The sequence below is a fragment of the Mytilus edulis genome, chromosome 9 (assembly GCF_963676685.1).
Source record: "Mytilus edulis chromosome 9, xbMytEdul2.2, whole genome shotgun sequence".
Lineage (NCBI taxonomy): Eukaryota > Metazoa > Mollusca > Bivalvia > Mytilida > Mytilidae > Mytilus > Mytilus edulis.
The window spans coordinates 63,315,095-63,333,745 of record NC_092352.1 but is presented as its reverse complement, the minus strand read 5'-3'; the positions used below and the strand labels follow the sequence as shown (position 1 = coordinate 63,333,745).

General features: G+C 33.4%; 1 protein-coding gene across 1 annotated transcript; it reads right to left on the bottom strand.

Annotated features, from left to right (window-relative positions):
• Positions 1 to 560: 560 nt before the first annotated feature.
• LOC139488786 (cerebellar degeneration-related protein 2-like) lies at positions 561 to 17,706 on the bottom strand. Its single transcript, XM_071274694.1, has 4 exons — positions 17,476 to 17,706; positions 7,141 to 7,253; positions 4,655 to 4,803; positions 561 to 4,356 (listed from the first exon to the last, which is right to left on the bottom strand). Exons 1-4 carry the CDS (start codon positions 17,534 to 17,536, stop codon positions 3,348 to 3,350), a joined length of 1,332 nt encoding a protein of 443 aa, XP_071130795.1. The 5' UTR covers positions 17,537 to 17,706; the 3' UTR covers positions 561 to 3,347.
• Between the last annotated feature and the right edge of the window lie 945 nt (positions 17,707 to 18,651).

The following is an 18,651-nucleotide window of genomic DNA, read 5'->3' as shown; positions in this document are numbered from 1 at the left end:
TGCCCCTGAATTGGTAATTTTTAAAGAAATTTTACCATTTTTGGTTATCATCTTGAATATTTTTATATAGAGATAAACTGTAAACATCATTAAAGTTTAGCAAAGTCAGATTTACAAATAGATAATTGTCAGTTGACTCCTTAAGGAGTTATTGCCCTTTATAGTCAATTTACAAAATATTTTCCTCTGTTACTAATGGGCCAAGTTCATTGTAGATAGAGATAATTGTAAGTAGCAAGAACGTTCAGTAAAGTAAGAACTTCAAACACATCACCATCTGACACCAAAACACAATTTTGTCATGAATCCATCTGTGTCCTTTGTTTAATATAGACAAACACCAAGGTGAGCGACACAGGCTCTTTAGAGCCTCTAGTTATTTCCTTCCAAAATTCCCATATCCTACCTTTCTTTAGCTTTATTATATGGACAGTGAAAAATGTGATTAATATATATGCTTAGAAAACTTTTAATGTGTACAATCAACACCCAAAAAATATCTAAAACATTTGAAAGGCAATCAGTCCAATATTACACAACAAATAAGTAGAACCATGAAAACAGTTATATATTGCTTTATTGAAAACAAAATAGCTCACTCCAACATAAATTAGACAATAATAAAAGACTAGAGTTTCCATGGAAACAACAACAATAATATCATAAAAGTATTGGTCAAACATCGCAAGTCATGTACCATAATAATGCTGCTTCAATGACACTAGCTACTGTGAATTCATTTATTTTTGTGGGTACCAATTTTTATGGATTAAGGAAAACTCTTTTTTGTGGATATTTGATTCCTGGTTTTGCCAAAGTCTGCATATATTCATATCAAAAATTTGTAATTTGTTGCAAATTGGAATTTGTGGTTTCTTATACATGTTATTCTTAGGTGACCAAGAAATCCATTTAAATTTGGATCCAACAAATAGTATTGAATCCACAGTACTCATTAACACATTTTTGATTGTCTTGTTTCAATAACAGACATAGAGATACAATATTGATGGAAAGCATTACATTGTTATAAAGGCAAACATGGGGGTCTGTTTTTCTGTAAATCTATACTTTTATGCCAATCTATTCCAAATTTTGGCCCATTATTCTCTATTGTTAATTTTTTAGCAATCTATAGGTGTTATAACCAAGTTTGCCACTGATAGTCAGATCTGTCCTGAAGTATCTTCAGATTACAGGCGGCAGATAATGATTTCCTGTTAAAAAAGTTAATATTTTTAGGGCAATTAATCCTACCCAGTAAAGGGTGGTCAATTTTGTGATGCAGGCAGCTTTTAAATTTGTTGAATATTAGATGCAAATAATATATGTGGGGTATAATTTATAGACCACTTTTGAGTTCTTCCTTCACCGGAAAAAACTCTTCAATTATGCACGCCTTTATGACTTCATTTACCAGATAGAGGGGGGATCACCTGTATCCTGGCACTATTAACGTTCATCAAGCATCTTAGTGATCGTCATTGTGTAGAATAAACTAGAAATAATACTTGTTCTGTAGGTACTTAATCACAATTCCCTTATGACAGTAGTCATGATTGTCAACTATGAGAATTCAATTTGCCGAATAATTCATGTAATAAAGCATCATAGTTTTCCAACCATTCACTCAACATTGCAATGGAAGTGACGACGTCCCTATACACACACATGATGTTCACTAAAACCAAAGTTTTTGACGGAAATGCATCGAACTCGAAAGTTTTCTATTGAGCCATCAACAAAAGAAACACAACATTACAACATAATTCATAAAGACCTCTTTATATAAAAAAAATGATTGTATGTAGACATGTTAAAATGTTACCAGTTTCTTGATTAAAATGAGTACTAAGGCTGAAACCAAGAAGAGAAATTACAGTAACACAGTCATATTTTTAACCGAACAAGCAGAGGCGGATTTAGGGAGAGGGCCCAGGCACCCCTTTTCTGGGAAAAAAATTGGTTACTTATTATGGATCCAGAAATTTTCATAAGTAGGGGCCAAATAACTGCCTAAGAGGGGGCCCACTCCGGTCATGCTTCAGTGATTCCGTATATAAGTAGGCAGTCAGTTGGCCCCTACTTATGAAAATTTCTGGATCCACCACTGCAAGGATGTCAAGAGCTTAAACTGTATGTCATGTTAATTTTAATAATATACATAATATATTCAAAATAAAATCTTACACAAATGTTTCTACATATTTTAACAAGGATAAATAAATATGTAGATGCATTTGCATACTACATGTATTCTATTTTGAATATATTTTTATTAGTACCAAAGGTTAATTAACTTTATATATATATAGAACACCAAGATAGTAGATATTTATAGATTATCCTTGATCATTTCAACGAGATTGCTTTTCTCGCTTTCACCGTACCGGCTCAAGCGAGAAAAGCAATCGAGTTGAGATGACCAATGATAATCTGTTTATCGCTATTTTACCTATGATGACGTTATCAATTTCATTAGCAACGCCACGTGCCACCTTAGTTTCTAGCGATAATTTTTCATCTCAAGCGAGTAACATGATATGAATAATTATCATAAAAAAAGATCAAAGGAAAAATGCACAAAATAGCGAAAATGATCATTCTTATGAAAGTATCAGATTGTTATGTAAAAAAACACTTACACTGTTTAAAAACTACATCTTAAAAGTGTATTGTAAGTGCTTATTAAAAGTTTGTCTAGTTCACAAGATTATAGAATAATATATTAAACTCTATCTTTCCAAATATTTTAATACTTAATCTCTATGTAGTTCAAGATTATATATAAAGATGTAAATTTCTTTTTCTACAAACAACGGTCAGCGTTTATGTGTATGACATTTATTTTTTTGAGTAAATCTAATCATGCCAATTAACTTACTGTAGGCTGCTCATACTCATGAAGGATATTTATTATCAAAAATATTTATTGCTTCATATTTTCACTTTTTTTTTGTACACTTTTTGATGTGCAAACCATGGTATACATTGAAATACTTTTATATTATGGAATATACTATATATTAATTTGAAATAATCTAATAATAGACAATATAATATTACTGACATCTTCCAGACAATTCTGAATTTCATAACCATTACATCATGTTTGTGAACATAAAATTAAAATATTCTGGAGAAAATTCTAAAGGACATAAGCATAGCAGGATAATTACTTGCAAATTGTGAACATTTCAGTACGACTTGATATCAATTTTATCGCTTAGTTTTATGACAAGAACTGTAGTAAGAAATACTGCATTTAGTGATAAAAAGAACAAATAACATTTATATGCATAATGGTATTGAAGAATACTGTTTAATTTGGCAGTGTTTCAGCTTATTCATTGAACTGGTTTTTCGTCTGGGCAAACTGGACTTGTTAAGGGTGTTCCACTAGCTGAGGTAGGTTGTTCCCCTGATTCCTCAATCCGTGATTTCTTCAAAGTTGCAAATATATCTCTAAAAATAGATTTATATGGCGGTGGATCCTCGGCAGATGCATCTCCACAGGATGCATCTTTTGTGTGTAATTTCAACAATGTCTGAACTTCTTTGTGGGACACAGCAAGTTGTCTTTGTAGTACTGCATCAAAACTTTCTCCTGTTGCTTCATTGAAGCTCCCAGATCTTTTACCCTTCCCTTGCAACAAATCTTCATACTTTTGAAATAAATTGTGATATTGAGTTTCTAATTCATTCAAAATTGAAACACTGTTTTTATCAGGATCAACTGGCGACAGTTCTTTTGTGTCTGGTGCAATTTGATTGACAGATTCGGTACTACCATATAAACTACCACCTCCATCCAGTTTAACTAACTTCCCCTTAGAAGTGAATTCTGTATCATCAACTTCTACTTCACTTGCTATCACATTTTGAGGATCAAATTTACTTAATTCATAAGCTAATGTTTTTGTTGTCTCAAGTCTAGATTTCTGGAGGTCATCCTCCAAAATTTGAATTTGTTCTTCAAGCTCTTTGTTCTTTTTGTCCAAGGCTTCATTTTCATCCCACAATAATGAAACTTCTGTTTCTAAGTCTTCCTGTTTCCTTTTATCAATGATTTTTTGTGCCTTCATTTGTTTCATGCTGTCTTGAAGTTTCTTTATTTCAACTTCATATGGGTTCATTGGTAATTTTTTGAATTGATCATTGTATGTCCATTGTAAATCAGAAATGTATATATTCCTTAAATAATCGCTACTTTCCCTTAAATTTGCCAAACTTAAGGCACGTCTGCTTTCTTGTTTTTGTTGACGTTGTTTTATTGTCTCTTCTTTTTTCATTTCCTCAATTTTTTTCTGATACTCTTCACATTTATCCTCCAAATGTTCAACTGTTGCTAATAACCTGATAATAGATAAAAAAAATATATATAGTTCATTTTGTACTGGCAACAAAAATATTGAATCAATTGGACAATTTAGTTGCTACAATACAAAAATATTGTTTAGATTGAAGTTTTTTAAATGACCTGCTTTTATGAAAGATGGAGATTGATTGTTAAATGCTGTCAAATAAATAAGTAAGCTATAAAAATGTTGTTAGTTGTATGTAGCTTTCACTTTAAAGCCACTAGTGAAAAAGTGTCATCTGCAGCTTTCACTAAAAATAAGATCAGAATCAACTTTTAGTTTGCAAAACCTACTTTTCTACCCTTTGTTTATCTCCCTTGGAGTCTAAAACTAGTCTTTGATTGGTTTTCTCCAACTCTTGGTTGTGTCTGTCCAATTCCTCATACACTTTCATCCTAGAATCACAATTGTCTCTGGCAGTTTCCAATTGTTTTGATAGGAACTAAAATTAGTAAAAAAAAACATTTGCTTTAGCTTTGAATCATATTTAATCCAATTAAGCAAACTGTTAGCATAATAAAAGTATTATCATGGAAGTGTTATATTGACCATGGTATTTCAAAATGTAGTGGCCACGTGATATATCTGAACAAATGTTTTCATTTCCAATGATCCCTTGCACAATGCAGCAGATACTTCAAAATACTTCTAAATGTAGTAAGTTATGGAAGGGAACACAACAATGTTGACTTTATCTATCTTATATGACTGAAAATTAAATATTCTATAATATTTTAACAATACAAAATATCATTTTCTCATCGTTAGTAATACTGGGAACTGTTTGACATAGGAGTTACACATGTGATATAATGTGTGTGTTTTATATTAATGGTTTTCTATAGCCATGATAGCTGATAACAGATGTTTAAGCTGCCTTAATGAACTTTGTTTTATGCATAATTGCACCAAGTTCAATGTGTTGTGTCGTGTGTACTATTGTTTGTCTTTTTCATTTTTAGTCGTGGCGTTGTCAGTTTATTTTCGATTTATGAGTTTGACTGTCCCTCTCTTTTTCAATCCCAGGCATAGAGGTATTTCTTTACACTGAAAATCATACTGATATGATTATACATTGAACCCTGTATCAGCATTTGGCAGCATTTGTTTATTGTTTTCAGAAAATAATATCATTTATACTTTTTCTTTTAATGATTAGCTACGAATTGCACCAAAAAATCATCTAATACAGGCCAACAAATAATTCTCACATTTTTCTCAAGTTAGACTATGGAATATTACTTCTATGACCAGACCTAGAAAATAGTTAATTTACAATGGTATGTGATTGCCTGTGTATTTATATTTATCTTACCTCCTATATATTTCTAGGAATATGATTGGTTAAAAGCGTCCCCGTGGAAACTGTGTATATTTAAGAGGCCCCTCATGGGGGGGTCCTAGTAATCACATAATCACCATTTTTTTGCCAACATAATCACATAATCATTAAATATTTGCTTATCTATAGTAATCAAATAATCATAAACTAAAAATACAGTCCTAGGTAATCAAATAATCATGAAATATTTGGCTTAATAATCAAATAATCATTAAAAAAACGGCCAAGTAATCACATAATCAAAAACCCCATGAGGGCCCTCATTTAATATTAGGTTAGTTGGGAGGCGGGGTTTATTTCATACACGGTTAGAAGTGGAGTTGCGTCCTTTTATATTCCATATAAGGTAATAAGGAGGCGGGGCTTATTTCATACACGTTTAGTAGTGGTGTTACGTCCCTTTAGAAAAACAAAACAGTACTGAGAAAAAATCTGAAAGGTTTCAACAGACGAAGAAAGTGATGATAAAGTGAAATAAATGCATAAAACACATTTAAATCTAACAGGTTGTCATTGTTGGCATCTGTTTTTGTAGGATCAAAGGAAGTCCCTGTTAATGCTAACTGTATTGAAAACTTGCTCATTTTGATAGGTCACTAGTCTAAATTTTACACGTTAAGATAGTCAGGAAGATAAATTCGTTACATGTGTGCTAGTGACATAATACGGTATATATGGGGTCAGGGAATCGAGCTTCGCTCTCACCCCATATGGAATTTACTGACCCCATATATACCGTATTAGGTCACTAGCACACTATGTAACTAATAATATTTATGATTACATCACATTGTAGAGATCTCATCCTGAACATGCATGAAATATTTGCCAATAGACCGGTCATCTTAATTGAAGGTGTCTAGTCTAAAATACACAATAAATGCTTATACATCAAAATAAGTCCATGCATGTTCATTGTGTTTCAAGGAATATTTGTCATTTGTATGTACATTTTTGTTAAGAATTGAATTTTCTTTTTCTAATTCTATTGGGGTATAAAAGCCTTGTCTAAAGCTCATAAGTATGAAACTATTAAATTATAAAAAGAAATATTCAATTCTTCAAGTCTAATTAAATTTGTATGCTGCAGCAATGCAAGTAAGAGTTATACAAGCTTTTCCTTTGCTTTTTATGAATTGCTATAATATTGTCACAGATAGCAGATAGTAACTACTTGCAAACATAGCCCATGTATTTTATACAAAAATATGAATGTTATTATATGCAAGCGTCTCATGTCTGTTGTCAGTTAATCAAAATTATGGATTTTAATGAAACATGTGTAACGTAATTATTATGTTATAAATGAAATGAAAATTTAAGTAAAATTGATGAGTTGGAATGCCCCTGTATTAATGTCTGAATTAATTCTGAATTCTGAATTAGTGGCCACTGGACCTTTAGTCTCATTTTGAATGGGTGATCTATATTTTTTACCTCAATCTCCAGACTTTGTTCATGTTTGACCTGTTGTAAATGCATCGCCTGTGTTTCCAGTTCTCTGTTGGTTTCAAGTAAAGCCTTACCAAGCTCTGCTGCAAGATGGAGGTCTGCAATATATAAACCAGAAGTTTCCTTGAAGGTCATTCCCAAAATTAAAACTAAATAAATATCATGTTATATGCACTTACAAAAAGTTTTTGTCATTAAGACGGTCGGTCACTGAGCTATTTTACAGGTAGGAGGCTTCATCAAAATAGCCTGGCCTATTCAGTTCAATTTAACTGGCTCCGTCAAAGTGGACTCCTTTATAGTGCTATTTTGCTGGCTTTGGCAAAATAGTGTTAATCATGATAAGAAATCATTGCAAATTGGTGAAAGTGTTTTTGTGTAATTGTCAAAAAAAATGGAAAATCCTTCTTTTTTAATTTTGTAATGCATAAAACCCGAAAACTCGGACACGTCAAATCTAAAAATTATATGTCCGACATGTTGACGACGGACGGACGGACGGATGGATGGACAAAGGTTTACCATAATACGCCCGTAAACTGGCGTTTAAATTAAATGACTTTAATCTGAATCACAGTGCGTCGAAATTGGGTATCTATATCAGTGGGAAATCATAATTCACACTTATTGCCGGGAAATTAATGATTAAGTTTTTAGGATCCACGAAATAATGCTCTATTTCGGGGGGGGGGGGGGGGGGGGGGACAATTTCGGGATTCTACATTCAATTTTTTTGGATTCCACATTAATTTTTTGGGGAATTCGGATTCTCTCACTTTTAAGGATGGTTCCCTCAGTAAAGATCAGTAAAACATCCAGTGTGCCCTCATAATATACAAATAAAGTATTGTCAAGAATTTCAATAACGGCGTGGAAACAGACTAAACACTTTTACGCTCATAAAATGAAGCAACTTTTGTGCCTGTGAAAAAATGGTGTAGCGATGATCATTGCGAATCGTCTATACGGGTCTCAAACGTCTTAAATATTCGCATACATGACTCGCAAATATTTGCAAACTAAGTATGCTTTGTATAATATAAGGAGTGGGTGGGCATATCAGCATTTTTAATAAAGACTAAAGTTCTTGACTTGCAGATCTAATATTGAAAAGTACCAAAACTAGACGACAAGCTTATATGTTACAGTAACATGTGATTAACATCTGCTCAGGCTAATCTGCTGGAAAAAAAATCTGTTTCATATGGCAGAGGTGTTTCAATCAATAGTTTACATATAGTTCCATCATGGAAGTAATATTAAATTTTACTTCCATGGTTCCATCAACTTAACCACTCCATATTAACTGGGTTAAGTCTCAGATCTCAGGTGTCCATGAATCGTGTAAAAACAACTGACAATTTAAAATTAGAAGTTACTAAAGCTAAACTTCTATAAATGTTATTCATTTATCACATTATTAAAACAATCACCGCTCCATACCAAGCCCATGTCGTATGTGATCAATACCCATGAAGTAGCTTTAACCGAATGGAATCCTGTTCCAAGGATCAATATCCAATCTATGATTTCTGCCAGCGTGAATATTGGCTTCATTAAAACAAAATAAATGCTAGAGGAAACAATGGTAATAACTATGGGCATTTTAAAATGTATACAATATAATTTTAAGTGACAAATAAAATCATACGTGCCATATCTATTTCATTGATTATATGATGACGCAGTCTAAATTCCTGAAGAAATCATATCTATACAGGCAAATAAAATTCACTGAACGAATATATATAAACAGGGGCGGATCCATCCATTTTAAAAAGGGGGGTTCCCAACCATGGACAAGGGGGGTGGGGGGGGGGGGGGTGTTCCAACTATATGTCCCCATTCAAATGCATTGATCGGCCAAAAAAAGGGGGGTTCCAACCCCGGACCCCCCCCCTGGATCCGCCAATGATAAACTTAAAACAGTATTTGATGTGAGCTTTCTAACACGAAGATTATTCGTACAACAATATATATATATATCATCTTATACGGCTTGTTATAATGTTTGATCGAACAGACATGAGTAGAAATTAGTGAACACGATAAAATACGAATTTACATGATATAAGAATGTTGTAGGTGCGATTTATTGGTGTTATAGACAAGAGATATTTATAGATTAGTCGGTCATTAAGGTCATATTCAAGGCTGACCAGTACAGCCAGAAAATAACATTTTGATGAACAAAATGTGTATCTGTATTCACGCTTAACTCTGATGTGTTAATCATGCAAAAGACGAAAAGACATGTAGCCATAGGTGAACGATATCCTTGTAAAAACTGAGAGGAAGTATTTAGTTAAAAATAAAAAATAAATAGAGAATATGTAGATGCCGGGACACAGATAACGACCCTGTTTGCTTATAACGTTATAAAGGGGCCCTAGAATGGTAAAAGTGAGGCTACCAAAATTGGTACTTGATCTGCGTTTTGCACTTTTAAATAAGCATTGTGCGTAAGTTTCATAACATTTGATTGAGACTTACCGTGCCTTGAAATAATTAAATTAGAGAAAGAACGGACACGAAAAATTCAGCAATATTTCAATTGCAAAGGGACATACATCTAGAAAATCTGTTCAGTAAAAGCGACGCCACCAAAATTCATTCTTGTTAGCATTTGGTATAATTTTCATAACATTTGGTTGATGCAAACTTTCGTTGAGACAACGAAAACCAACTTTGGAACGTACGGACATTGAAGGGTTAAAAGTAATGCCCCCTCCGCTACGGACATACAAAAAAAATAATTAATCATTGTGCACATAGCTTTGAAATCAAACACAAAATTTGCTCTTTTTTTACTATCAAAAATAGCTTTCGCTTACATAGAGTCCTCAAAATAGTATATTTTCAATGTTACCGTGGCGGTCATATAGCCATTAAGAACGGTCACATATTTGAAATGCTTTTATCTCATGCTTATCGACCCAAAGCTTGACTATATCATTTGGACCATGAAAGTACTATCATGGAAGTATTATATTGACAATATAAAACTTCCATGGTACTATATTATCAATATTGTACTTCAGGATTGGACTTTGCATTGTTCGGCAGAATGACTCATGCTGAGAAAGTGTCGGTATGGCTATGCTCAGATCTATGAAGGATGTATAAATACGTTAACAACATCCGATTGGAATTCTGGCTACAAATCCGATACCCGATAATGAGAGTTTACTTCTTCATTGGCACATGCACTCTCTGTAATTGTATATAAGAACCAGCCTTGCAACAACCCTTCATAGAGGCCGTATATGGCCTATTTCAACCGAGACAAAATGTCTGTCCTTATCCAACGTTCGTTCCTATCTTTAAACCATAGCAATCTTATTTTTCTCTCAATACGATGAACCATAAACATTTTTTTAATAAATGCAGTTTCTATAATTGTTTGATGTATAGAAAAATGTGTTCTCATTTAAAATGTATGTAATATTTGCGACTTGACGTTGAGTTGACACCAAGAGATGTGGTGTAGTGGTTAGGGCATCGGACTACTAACACGAAGGTTCCTGGTTCGATTCCCGTTCCGGGATGAAAATTTCAGGGACTGAATTGTCGGCTCTCCCTTGACACCATTTGCGAGTATGTTCTTGATGTAACGATGCTAGTCCGTCGGAAGTGGACGATAAATGACTGACCCGTGTTAAGAGGGAGCCATATCTCTTGCACGTTAAAGAGGGGGCCAATAGGGGGTTCGTTAACATGTTAACAACACCTCGATTTAGGCAAAAACATTTAACAAAAAATGTAAAAATGATGATAACAGTTAACAAAGTGAGTTGAAAACAGGTAACAGCTTAAATTGATCTCAGATAACAGCTTACAACACCTTGAAAATGGCCAAAACAGGTTAACACAAAAAATATTCCCCCTCCCCCCTCGTTAAAGACACCCTTGTCACGAGATTTCGAAAAAGAGTAGGCTAATGCCGCTACAAGACAGCACTCGCACCGGCAAAGTGGAAAGGGATTAATATAAGTTGCAAAACTTGTTTCCCAATCCACTATAAATAAATATGTTTAAACTAACAAGATATGGAAGTTCAATTTCCGTTGTATGAATCAGTTAGATTCCGCTGGTATTTAAAATCCCAAGTATTTTCATCCAAACAGATTACCGTGATACCATAATATCGTCTTTAATAAAAACATCTATAGTACCTTAATGCATGGTATCAAATCCGGTGTTCCCAAGTCCTCAAGATGTTTTGTAAAGACATCATAAATATTATATATATTGACAAATTGCTTGCGGTCCATGGTAATGCATGAAAATGTTTCAATGAACACATGCATAGAAGGCGGAGTGTGATCAAAATTGACATAACTTGAAACTGAAAGTAGATCTAATCAACCTCCCTGATCCAATCAGAGACATATAATACAAGATCCAATCAGAGACATATAATACAATATATGTCTCTGATCTAATATAAATGGATCATATTTTCCACATCCTTTTACAGTTACACAAAAGGTAAAAAAAAAAACCTTTTAATATCAATAGAATAGGAGACAGACTTGTTTCACTGGTCAATGAACAAAGAAATGTGATAAAATTGACGATGCATAAAGAAAATGTGATAAATTGACAAGTATTTGTCATAATTAATCATTCCTTGGAAATAACGGTTAAAGAAAAATCTTGAAATTCTCTAGTTTGGAATGATTACAACCCAGATCAATTTTATATTTGGCAAAGTGACTTACTTCGGACAGCCGCGAGGAAGCAAACTATTCCCCACACCACGTTCCGATGAAGTCTTTTTGCCAACCGTAACATAGTATTAGAAAACGTTTAGTAGTTCTAAAGGTATAATAACTTGAAATTAAGAATACACGTAGTACGAGACAAACTGAAGTTTCAATAATGTAATTTTAAATTAAACCAGGAAATATCAGATACTTTTCACCATTTTTATTATTGTGAATATTTATGATACCTATTCATTTGCATTGAGAGTTTAGGTATTTATCTTGTTCAGTGCTGGTGAGAATCAAAGCCTTAAAGGCTGTAAAAGCAATTGCTGCCATGTTAATGTTTGGGGACTTTTATTTTTCATCCACATATATACAAGAATTAAACCTGACATGAGTGTTGTCTAGTTAAAAGTAAGAAGGTTTTAACTTTATATAAATAAAAGACTTTAGCAGAAAGTCATTTTTAATATGTTTTATATTTCACAAGGAGACAACACGTTTACCAGGCTAAAGTTGGGGTCAAATATACATGTGCTGAAACATATAACTCAAAAAGAAATCATCATGGATTATCCCCTGGTAGTGTTTGTAACTTCCTTGGCAATAATTTCCTTTATTGATTTAATTTTAACAATTTTCATTATTAATTTATATTTAACCATTAACACAAATGATTAAGTTAAAACATTTCAACTTTCCAGACGCAAATGTTAAAAAACGGGAAAGAAATAAAATATCTTACAAGACATAAACATGTAAAGAATAAATGTATATTTCAGCTTAATAAAAATATTTTCATAATGTTACTTTGTCATCATTTTTAAAACTAAGTTCCAAACATTATTGCTCAGTTGATACATGTATGTGTCCTTCTGATGCGGTACGAGCACATGCACTTGTTTCTATCCATAGGAAGGTCGATTATCCATATAAATAGTTTTATATGGATAGTCGACCTTCCTATGGATAGAAACAAGTGCATGTGGGTACGAGATAACTACAATTCTCATGCAATCCCGAAAAGGGGGGTCATCACAGACAAACATGACATTAAATCGTTATCACTGAACTAGTATATATATTGTATAGGGGCCAGCTGAAGGACGCCTCCGGGTGCGGGAATTTTTCGCTGCATTGAAGACCTGTTGGTGACCTTAATTCTGCTGTTGTATGTTTTTCTATGGTCGGGTTGTTGTCTCTTTGACAAATTCCCCATTTCCATTCTCAATTTTATTATACGAACAAGAACAAACAGCTCTACGTTGCTTTGATATTTATCAATTTTCAGGAAACATTGCGAAAAATGATCTTCAATATTTCGAAAACATGTGAAATAAAATTGCTAACACGGTGGACCGTCGAGTGTCAACAAACGTAGTAGACTTGTTCACTGAAAAGACGAGGATAATGGTTTCATCTGACATTTGTTATGCAAACCCAGTTTTGATCATGATATTTAAAAAGACGTACTTTTTTTCAATCTATGTATTAATAAACTAGAAAATTCCAAATTGTAAATATCTCTTCATCTGGACCGACTTGGCATCTACTACGTTTGGACGGGTCCATTTCATTAGTAAGGTGATCGATAAATATTACGGAGTTTTGACAGAAAAGGAAAACGAACTTATTGTTATGTGTTTTCAACAAGGGTTTCGTTCCGCTAAATTATTTGCGCAAATAAAGTTTGTCTATTTTTAGATTACAGGTAATAATTTGACACTACGCATTAACCTGTGTAGTGATTTTGATTTTACGATAAATGTATGAATGAACGATAATTTTATGAATGAACAAGAGCACCTGACCTCTTAAAGAAACACAAATTAAACATAAAAAACCGTATTTATTACGAGATAATTCAGTTAAATTTTCAATACTAAATCAACAACTGAAATGAATCCATATTTTGTTGAAACATCGTACGAACGGCGGAAAACGGAATCGCATTTATAAAAATGTACTTTTTTTTCACTCGGACTTCTATGTTATTTGATAGTCAAACGGTTGACCCTTTAAATACAAAAATACATCTACAAGAACATATTCTGAAACTTCTTAAATCCACTAACTTTTTTTAAAGTTTCAAGCTATGTATTGCATTAGAAAACATACATAGGTGTTAAAGAATGACTGACCAGGAGCCTGTTTAACAAAATACTATGGCTTGCATCTGGGCGGAGTCTCTGATCTGGGTCACAAAGATGGCCATACGCGACGGCATAAAAGCAATTGCTTTAAAAACAAACGATGTAACATTTGAAACAAATAAGTTTAGAATTTTTTTCAAAATTTAGTTAGATGAGAAACTTGAGTTATACAAGATCATCGCGAAAGTGTGACACACGTAAAGTTAAACTCCATTCTTACTAAAGAAAAGGGAGGAGAAGAACTGCACACGCGATAGATTGGGTGACTGTGAATATTGAATTCATTAGCTAACACAATTTCAGTCTTCTTCTCTTCTTCTGATATACAGTTACAGCTTCATTGCTTGAAGATTACGAACTGTTGCATGCGCGGAGTATATGTCTATTGATTAAAAATATGAACAAAAATATATCTTTAAATTTGTCGAATACTTGGTGATGTTTACATGTAAGAAAACAACAAGTGATTAAAAAATATGTACATTGTTATTTATAGAATTAAATTATGTTGTGGAGAACAGTTGGTGTCAACTGATCTCTATATGTTTCAATGGTTTGACATGCTACCACAACTTGTGGTAACAAGTTCCATTGGATGATTGTTTGCGGGAAGAATGACCATTTGTAACTGTCTTTAGAGGTGGATATTTGCCTAAATGTTTGAGTATGTGATTTTCTTGTTCTAGTATCTGATGGTATGAGGACTAGTGATGGGATGGCAATGAGTCCATGGATGACCTTGTAGAACATGATAAGTCTGGTTTTGAGGCGGCGCTCAGTGAGTGAGGGCCATTGTAGTTCGTTTAACATGGATGTAACACTACTGGTGTTGTGGTAATTGTTGCATACATATCGGGCCGCACGCCTCTGTACCATTTCAAGCTTATTTTTATGCCCCACCTACGATAGTAGAGGGGCATTATGTTTTCTGGTCTGTGCGTCCGTTCGTTCGTCCGTCCGTTCGTTCGTTCGTTCGTTCGTCCGTCTGTCCCGCTTCAGGTTAAAGTTTTTGGTCGAGGTAGTTTTTGATGAAGTTGAAGTCCAATCGACTTCAAACTTGGTACACATGTTCCCTATGATATGATCTTTCTAATTTTAATGCCAAATTAGAGATTTTACCCCAATTTCACGGTCCACTGAACATAGAAAATGATAGTGCGAGTGGGGCATTCGTGTACTGAGGACACATTCTTGTTATATTCTGCTGTGTGTGGATCCCATAAACTACAGGCATATTCAAGTTTTGGTCTCACTATTGATTGACCATGGTCTGACATATCGCCGTCATTAAGGTACGGAATCAATCAGAACACGGGATATTATGGTAAAGCCTAAGGAATATTACATGTAATGTAATAATATTACGTGCATGTGTTATTGACCACCTATTAGCACTGGTCAATAATATAAACTGTCATATACAATCATACCTAATGTTCGTAAATGTCTGCTTGTAATTGTCTATATGATTGCTATTCTACATAATACGTATTCAATAGTTTTAAGGTCAGTTTTCCATTTCTTAAAAAGTCATACATGGTCACTGATCGAGACGAGTGGACTCAACATCTGTTTGCTATATACATGTATACTACGTCAAGATATTTTTATTTTCTTGAAATGTATTATGTACTGTGTTAATATGCCAACAACCTCGTATAGCGTTATTACTGTGCATTTAATTGTAATAAAAATTAATTGGACATATTTCGAACTTAACGGTTTCCCAAAATATATTTGTTTGTTTTTGTTCTAATTGAGATTGTGACACGGTGATGACTGCTGTACCCCTATTTTATCAATTTTACATATTATGTCTGTTTTGTTTACGCATCGTTGTTAATATAATGGAATTTGTTATGACTGTCATACAAGTCAGAGGTTTAGGCCGTGTTAGGTGACCTATAGTTGTTATTTTCTGTGTCAATTTGGTCATTTGTAGACAGTTGTTTCATTGGCAATCATACCACATCTTCTTTTTATAGCACTATAAAACCAGGTTCAATCCACCATTTTCTACATTTGAAAATGCCTGTACCAAGTCAGGAATATGACAGATATTGTCCATCCGTTTGATGTGTTTTATCATTTGATTTTTCCATTTGATTAGAGACTTTCCGTCTTGAATTTTCCTCGGAGTTCAGTATTTTTGTGATCATAGTTTACTTTTTGCATCAAGGTCACAACTAGTTCAGTGCTATCGTCTACATACGATTTGTGAATCCTAACTGCCCCAGCTACTGAAACATAGAAGCCATACAACATGACGATTCTAACATGTTAAAATATCACAAATACATAAGACCAATGAGCTATGGTCTGCAGCAATCGAAATACTGCCCTTTTAAAAAAATAAAATTTTGTGGTACATAATCATTTATCTGTCAACATGGTCACTGTCTGTTTATTCTAGTTCTCACAATCGTCCTTATCTAACCATTGTTTTTTTACAATGGTTACACTTTCATACAACAGACGTCATTTCAATAATGACATCAAGTAAGAAAGTTCGTTGTATCTAAGGAGGTGACATGGTGGTTTTTCAAGGCCTTCTTTTCCCATGCCCCCCCTTTTTATTCCCTTTATCCCCCACCCCACCCCCAGGATGGTATCGAAAATGTTCCATGTGAATAGTTTATCATGTGATTGGAGGATGTTATATGAGAAGGAGAGATGACGAAAGACGATAATTAATATAACCTCCTTGTTTGTGTACTAACTAAAATTATATTATTAAGCTTGACACAGCCATTTTATATTTTATGTTTTACTTCGTAAGTTATCTTATATATTATCACATGAATAAAAGATATATTTGAAGTAACCATCTTTAAAAAAAAACACCTTAAAATGTCAACACATACGACAAATGATCGACATGAATGAAAGAAGAACTAAGGTGCCTTACTATCATGCAAGGATAAAGCATTAAACTATTTATAGCAATAAACTATACTAGCCAGCAAATCACCATCGTTAGCCATTTCTCAAAATAGTAAACAAACCTTGTATGCTAGTTCTGACACTACAGACATTGACAGACGTTATCAATGAATTATAACGGATAGACATCATTAACATTTATCTCAAGACAATTATTTTGTGACAAGAAGTTCAACATGTAAAACACTTGTAAGATCGTGTAGACCCTTAAGTTAAGAACATATAAATGATCATAAATGCAGAAATTCTTTTTTAAAATTGAATTAATATTCATAACTGTATCAAATATCTATTATTTACATTGTACAGTACTCTTTATTTACATTGTACTTGTAATCAGCAAGATAGTATATGACCCTAAAACAGTGACATAGTTTCAAATTCAAAAATAAATGTATAAACAATTTTCATAATTTGCCATTAAAGAGATATATTATGGATTATTACAAGTGCAAACACACGATAAGATATGTTAATGTGGAATGACACATTGATGCTGAAGTTGAACCTACCATTTTGGTACCAATCCTGGTTTTCGTCTGCTTCGTCCATTAAATCCTCCGTTTCATGCATTTTAGGTCTATATTTCAATTATCCATTTATATGCAAATTATCGTCTTTAAATTCCAATTAAACATCACGAACAGATGTGTATAATAAAATAAACAACGTGGCATGCTCGTAGGAAATTCTGATGGATATCTAATTTTACCAAGGCTATCACATGACTGATCATGTGACAGAAATCGTTTGGAATGTTACATGGGAATGATGGGAATGTTAGCCTGGGAATTATTTTTGAGAACAATGGGACATGTATTGATAACACCTTTATTTAAATACGTCATATTGTATATGATCCTTTAAAAATTTGAAACTAACTTTAAAAAAATAATCTAAAATATTTAAATTCCACGAGACACTATAACTTTTAAAATTGGTTAATTTAACCTTTATTATGATCTTTTATCATAATACCGCGGTAAAAAAGGTGAGAAAAAAGAAGTACGTAGTTCGATGAGTAACTTCAATTTGCCTACAGTACAGACACCTCCAATACAGTGGCGGATCAAGAACTTTTTATAAGGGGGAGCACTGAACCTCAGCGCCTGACTGACCGTCCTTAAAAAAAAAGCCGGGGGGGGGGGGGGGGGGGGGGGGGGGCTCCAGTCATGCTTCAGTCAGTGATTCCTATATAATTTACCAAATTTCCCCGACAAAACGGGAGCATGAAAACTATGATCATCTTGTTTGTTTATCAGGCATGATATGTGTAAATTATTTTTGATAATATGTCAATGAAACAACAATCGAAAGGAAAAATAAACCGATTAGATATAACTGAAACTGAAGTTCGCGAATTATTTTGGATAAAAAGACTTCAAACAGCTTATCCTCTCGATTTCAATGACAAAATATTAGGACAGGGGAACATATCTAACACTTCGATCGATGTCATTAATATAATATTGTTGATAAACGACATAGCCTACAAAATAATAGGTCTCATGGTAAACGCAAAAAAAAAGTAATCAACGTATTAAACATCGTATAAACTATACACTTGCTGGTCTGTTATCTGTAATAAAAAATATAAGCAGACATCAAGTATTATGCAAACTGGGTCAGATACCAATAAGTAAATTATACTATGCTTTTTTTCTGGAGTGTGGTAAAATTTCTTTTTT